This window comes from Nicotiana sylvestris, chromosome 7 (assembly GCF_000393655.2).
Source record: "Nicotiana sylvestris chromosome 7, ASM39365v2, whole genome shotgun sequence".
Classification (NCBI taxonomy): domain Eukaryota; kingdom Viridiplantae; phylum Streptophyta; class Magnoliopsida; order Solanales; family Solanaceae; genus Nicotiana; species Nicotiana sylvestris.
In genome coordinates, this window is record NC_091063.1 from 125014290 (window position 1) to 125021365 (window position 7076).

The following is a 7076-nucleotide window of genomic DNA, read 5'->3' on the forward strand; positions in this document are numbered from 1 at the left end:
GCAATCACTTCTCAAGTCGAGCTACACTTAGTATTTCGCCTAGACAAACATTTAGGGCAAGTTCTAGACTTATTGGCACGGGACTTGGACTTGCAAATCAATACCTCACCACACAAGCTATAGGATTACTAAAGAGACAGAGTCGAGGGCTCACAACAACCTAGGCTAAGATTTGAGCAACACAAATGATTCTGAGAAACCACTCGATGATTGTTTAGTCAGCACAAGAGTCTCAAGGTCACAACTATCACCATCATATACACACCAATTTGTTTTTAATCATAAGGTCAAAGGTAAATATGTTAGGCCCAAGTGAAGCTTTGCCTGAGGCACTATTGTTCACTAGCTACTATTTACACAAAATTGAAAAGAAAACAGACTCATACCCTTAAGAAGGTTGTCATGCCATCCATCATCGGGAAGAGCCACCCGGTTCACACAAACTCCACCTTTGAAAAGGACTGTGGCATTAAGAAAACCAAAGGTTTATTGATTACGAAAACTTGTAAAAATAAGAAGCTACGAACTGAAAAAGAAGCTACTAAATGAAATAAGAAGCTATGCTATTAAAAAAATTGCTAAAGAAGTTATGAAGTAAAATACGAAAAGTAAACTGAATATGTACAATAGGGGATAGAGACGAATATATATAAGAGGGAATGAATATATACATGGAAAAGTAACTTTATATCCATACCAAAATTGAAAAATAACGAAAAGTAAAAAAGTAAATGGTAAAGTTATATACATACAAAAAGTGCAAATCAACAATAAAGAAAAATCAGTATTATAATTACAATTCAATTATCAAATCATCAAAATAGGACCACCCCCTCAAATGAAAACTAGCATTGCCCTCAATGCTAAATAGAAAAAATAAGATCAAAAAGAGGTTAGAGAGTAAAGAAAACTCCCTATAGGTCCTCTGTCTGCATCGGGTCCTGTGGCTGGGTCCCTGGATCACCTCCCTCGAGGTCCTCTAGCTTAATCTCCAAGTCATCTACCTGGGGAATCAGTCGTCTCCTCCTAGGCTCTCCCTCAGCCTCTTGCTCTGGTACCTACTCTGCCTGAGTAGCTGGTAGTGGATCCTCCAATAATAGCTCCAATGGTATGTCACCAGTTGACTTCATCTTCTCCACCTCTCCTCTCAATAGCTTCACTGACTCCTCTGAGGCCCGAGTCCTTTTCAGCTTCTTTGTCTGCTTGCTCAGCTTCTTAATTGATTTTCCTTTAATTGCAAGAGCATCAATGATGAGCTTCTGGTTATCCAGAAGCTCCTTGAGAGATTCCTCAACTGAAGCTGGCACCTAAGGCTGTGCGGGAACTGACTGGGCTGCCACTGAGCTGGATAGTACAGACAACTTTGATGTTGTTGCTTGCATCCAGTTGTTGATACTTGAGAGAGTCTGGTTCAACCTATATGCAGTCAAAGGGTATGCTGACGAGCAGGGCACTGAGGAAGGCATGGAAGTAGATGGGGGGGGAGGATCTGGTATGGCAGTGGGAGGCTCAGAAGCAGTGACCACTACTGCTGGCTCTTCAGACTGGCCAGTAGAAGTAGTAGCTTTGCCATTGGATTTGGGGTTGCCTGGACCTTGAAGGCTCTACCATGAGAAGGGCCTCTTGGGTTTCACCTTGGTATCAAAGTCCCTTTTGTCAACCTCTTGATCCTCAAAGTACATGGTAAGGAAGTTCGGAAAGGGGTAGGATTCCTCTCCCTTGCTGACGGCTTTGGTGATCACCCTGGACATGATATTCCCGACATTGATCGGGTACCCCGCCATGATAGTCGCCACTATAATCACTCGGGAAACCAGCATGTCACTGTTATGAGTAGTGGGGTCTAATCTGCTGCAGACAAATGTCTCCCGGCTCTTTGCCTCAAAGTTCAGGGTGTTCCTATAGATAGGGACCCCCACTATAAACCAAGCTGGAGTAGTACCTGGGAGAGCAAGTATTGATGCCAACCACGGGTGGGCTGCTTCATCCATGGCCACTTTCTCTAAGTACAATGACTCATCTTCATCATTGAATCCGATATAGTTGTTCAGAATCTTCCTATCAAACCTAATCTTCAGGTTCCGCACATTAGTCACAAATGTGCCCTTTTTGATGTGGCCGACATTGATGCAGAATTCCTTAACTAGGTGCTCATTAGCATCCGGCAGCCCACTTGTAAAGTGTTTCCACCCTACTCTTTCCTCAAATGGCCGCTTCATATTGGGGTTGTGGGGCAGAAGATCCCTTTCTATAAACTAACGCTCATGTATGAATGACCTTTGAGTCCACCACTCCCGAAATTTGTGGTAGGCCTGCTCACTGACAAATCTCTATTGCCATACCACCGGGTTTCTTGTCCTTTCAAAACCTCTAGTCTGGGTATCCCCCCCTCTCCCGTCATCTGGTTCCTCAGCATCTACGTTTATAGGGTCCTGTCCAGGTAAAGAAGCTGTAGGAGAAGCTGATGCCGAGGACTCACTACTCTCCGCTAAGCCATCAGACGACTCAGAAGAAATAGGATCAGTATGAGAGGCTGGGGGTGTAGGCACGTTTGTCAATAAAAATCTCCCTAGGAAGTCTGGTACATGTGTGGGCACAGAGTCACCCTCTAAGGCCTCTCGGGAGGGAATATAGTCACTTCCCTTTGAGTGAGATGCAGCTCTGATATTTTTCCGCATTTTTCCAATTGATTGCCGGACTGCTAGGGGTAACTTCATTTGTCCTCGTCCCCTACTCCGCGAGGACTCTACTTTCCCTTTTTGTTTGTCACTACTACCTCTTGATTTAACCATTGTCTGCACACATAATCAGTGAAAGTTAGTTAGTATTGGTGCTAGAAGAAGCAGTAAAGAAAAGCAGATGAACAATTTACAGTGTTGTAACAATTCTTAGAACCGCTTACAGCGGCTAAAGAAGCGCGATCGCGGAATGAACACCGCTGAGAGCGGAAAAAGGGTCGCGGCCGCGGAAGTTGCACCGTTATCCGCGGGAAAACAACCGCAATCTTGGACCCATTTTGTGAACTTCTTTGAACATATGTACCACTTACCGCAAAAATTGCAACATGGCCGCGTAAAGCGGGCCGCTGTCAGCAGACTTTTCCAAACTCAGATTTTGCACATGAACGCTGACCGCGGAATTCAAAAACGAAATGAGCAACCTAGGGTTTCAATTTTTCTTGCATTTAGAGGATATCAGATACACTATTAACCCTAACTAGGTATTAATTAATCAACCCTAACTATATAAGCATAATATAATTAACACTAATGAATCCTAATAAAAACTTAAAAGAGAAGAAGAAGAAGAAGAAGAAGAAGAAGAAGAAGAAGAAGAAGAAGAAGAAGAAGAAGAAGAAGAAGTAAAAACTAACAAACAAAAGAAAAACAAGTACAAATTGAAGAACAACTATGAAATGAAATTATCAGTTGTGTGATGAGTGATGAGAATGGACTTTAATTTTTGTGGTTTATGCGGATTAGGGCTCAGATGAATAGTGAAAATTAAGCTTGAGAATTCAGAGATCAAAAAGGGTAAAAGGTCTCTTGATCTTCTATTTATACAAAGTACCTAGGGACCCACCGATTTTACCTGGCGCGGTCACGGAATTTCATCGCGGTCCGCGCGTTTGACTTACAGAAGGGTTGATGGTTTGAGAATTCTAGCGAGAGCGGAAAATGGGATGTGGCCGCGAACTTGCACCACTGACCGCGAAAAATCCTCCGTGGACGCGGATGAAACTTCAGAGAAGTCTCATTTTAGACTTTTCAAGCCTGTGTCCTTTACCAAATTACGCCTCCACAAACTGGCCACCGCTCACCACAAAAAATGGAGCACTGTCAGCGGTCCAACTATAGACTTTGCCAAATTTTTCCAGCTTTGTCCTGCACTACATCAAACATTCCTTCACACATCTCACAACCAGTTAGTTCAAAACAAATCCTACACTAAGAAGAACATCAAAAAGAAGAAAAACACATGGGTTGCCTCCCAAGAAGCGCCTGATTTAACGTCGCGGCACGACACATGTTACCATCAATCATTTGAGATGGATCATTGCCACCATGTGGATGTCATCAAACTTTCCAAGATAGTACTTCACTCTATGCCCATTAACTCTGAAGATTTCACCATTTTATTTCAAATCAAGTGCACCAAATGGAGTTACATGCACCACCTCAAAAGGACCACTCCATTTTGACTTGAGCTTTCCCGGGAACAGTCGTAACTGTGATTTAAATAAGAGAACCAAGTCACCTTCCTTGAATTCCTTGCTACGGGCATACTTGTCATGTAAGTACTTCATATTGTTCTTATACAAGGACGAGATGGAATAGGCATGCAACCGGAACTCATCAAGCTCATTGAGTTGCTCTACCTGGAGATTTGCTGCAACATCCCATTAAAGATTTAACTTTTTCAAAGCCCACATGGCCTTGTGCTCTAACTCAACCGGAAGATGGAGAGCTTTACCAAATACCAACAGGTACGGATACATACTAATCTGAGTCTTGTAAGTAGTCTTGTAAGCCCATAAAGCATCATCTAGTTTCTTTGACCAGCCAGTCCTATTTGCATTGACAATCTTTGATAATATGCTCTTAATCTCCCTGTTGGTGACCTCAACTTGCCCACTAGCCTGAGGATGGTAAGGAGTTGAAACCTTGTGATTGACACCATACTTTACAAGCAAAGTGTCAAATGCCTTATTACGGAAATGAGAAACCCCATCACTGATGATTGCTCTAGGAGTGCCAAACCGAGTAAAGATATTCTTCTTGAGAAAAGCCACCACACTCCGGACCTCGTTGTTGGGTAAAGCCACAGCCTCGACCCACTTTGAAACATAATCAACGGCCACTAGAATGTATGTGTTGCCACATGAACTCACAAAAGGACCCATGAAGTCAATGCCTCACACATCAAATATGTCAACCTCAAGAATAGTGGTGACAGGAATTTCATCCTTCTTTGAAATTCAACTTGCTCTCTAACACTCATCACATCTCTTCACAAGCTCACCCGCATTCTTGTACAATGTAGGCCGATAAAAACTATAACTAAGCACCTTTGAAGCTGTCCTCGCCCCACCATGATGATCACCGTAGGGAGAGGAATGACAAGCATCCAGAATACTCATTTGCTCCTCTTCCGGAACACATCTCCGGATCATACCATTATTACAAATTTTTGAAAAAATAAGGCTCATCCCAGTAGTAGTCCAAGCTATCTCGTTTAAGCTTCTTCCTTTGGTTAGAAGAGAGCTCACATGGAACAATACCGGTCACAAGAAAGTTGGAAACATTCACAAACCAAGGAATGCTATTCACAGATACGGAGAAGAGTTGCTCATCGGTCATTAATTTCGAGGCAATTACGGGGCCTCCCCTCCTCCTCCAAGCGGTACAAGTGGTCCGCCACTTGGTTTTCACTCCCTTTTCGATGAATAATCTCAAGGTCTAACTCTTGAAACAATAGAACCCATCTCATCAACCGAGCCTTAGAATCCTTCTTTGTCATCAAGTAGCGGAGTGCTGCATGGTCAGTATGAACTATCACCTTGACACCCATGAGATAAGGCCTAAACTTCTCCATTGCAAACACAATTGCTAGCAACTCTTTTTCCGTCACTGTGTAATTTACCTGAGCATCATTCATTGTTGCTTTCATAATACACTAGGTGAAACATCTTGTTTACTCTTTGATCCAAGACCGCTCCTACCACAATATCACTTGCATCACACGTGAGCTCAAAAGGTAAGATCCAATTGGGTGCGGTAATAATGGAAGTGGTTGTCAATTTGTACTTGAGAAGTTCAAAAGCCTTCATGCATTCATCATTAAACACGAACTTTGCATCCTTTTCTAATAATTTGCACAAAGGATTCACTACCTTAGAAAAGTCTTTGATGAATCTTCGGTAGAACCCCGCATGCCCAAGAAAACTCTTAACCCCCTTGACTGAAGTAGGAAGAGTAAGCTTTGAAATCACTTCAATCTTCGCCTTGTCCAACTCTATTCCGTTCTTTGAGATCTTATAGCTGAGGACAATGCCCTCCTCGACCATAAAGTAGCATTTTTCCCAGTTAAGCACAAGATTTGTCTTTATACACCGGGCTAACACTTTGTCAAGATTCTTCAAAGGAGTCACCCAAAACACTGAAATTATCCATGAACACTTCTAAGAAGTCCTCCACCATGTAGGTAAATATAGCCATCATACACCACTAAAAGGTAGCTGGTGTATTACACAAACAAATGGCATCCTAGAAAATGCAAAGGTGCCATACGGACATGTGAATGTGGTTTTCTCTTGATCTTCTGGAGCAATCAAAATATGGTTGTAACCTAAGTACCCATCCAAAAAATAGTAGAAGGCACGCCCATTAAGTCTATCCAGCATCTGGTCAAGAAAGGGCAATGGAAAATGATCTTTGTGGCCCACTTTACTCAGCTTTCGGTAGTCCATGAACACCATCCATCCGATGACAGTCCTGGTGGGAATCAACTCATTTTTCTCATTGGTGATCACAGTCATACCACCTTTCTTCGGCACACATTACACTGGTGAAGTCCAAGAACTATCCGAGATGGGGTACACAACCCTTGCATCTAGCCACTTGATTACCTCCTTTTTGACAACCTCTTGCATAGTCTCGTTCAACCTCCTTTGATGTTCCACAGAGGGTTTGGCATCATCTTCAAGGATAATCTTGTGCATGTAAAAGGCGGGGCTTATCCCCCAAATATCAGCTAGAGTCTATCCAATTGCCTTCTCCCTTCTTTGGAGCACCTCCAGTGTCGCATCTACCTGCACGTTAGTAAGACATGATGAAAGAATAACAGGTAAAGTTGAACTAGGGCCCAAGAATTCATACCTGAGGTGTGAAGACAAAGGCTTCAACTCCAAAACAGGAGGTTCCTCAATTGAGGGCTTTGTTGTTGGAGTTTTTCTGTTCTCAAGATCCAAAGAAAGCTTACAAGGCTCATAGGAATAAGAACCTATTCCGTGCAAAGCATTGACACACTCCACCCTACCTTCATCCTCATTCACATCAAGGTTCAACAATACCGCT

At 42.8% G+C, this 7076-nt stretch overlaps 1 protein-coding gene across 1 annotated transcript; it reads right to left on the minus strand.

Moving 5' to 3' along the window:
• Positions 1-2330: 2330 nt before the first annotated feature.
• On the minus strand, positions 2331-6721 carry LOC138873733 (uncharacterized). Its single transcript, XM_070152210.1, has 8 exons — positions 6629-6721; positions 6251-6547; positions 5947-6136; positions 5723-5865; positions 5379-5643; positions 4474-4860; positions 4169-4389; positions 2331-2795 (listed from the first exon to the last, which is right to left on the minus strand). Exons 1-8 carry the CDS (start codon positions 6719-6721, stop codon positions 2331-2333), a joined length of 2061 nt encoding a protein of 686 aa, XP_070008311.1.
• Between the last annotated feature and the right edge of the window lie 355 nt (positions 6722-7076).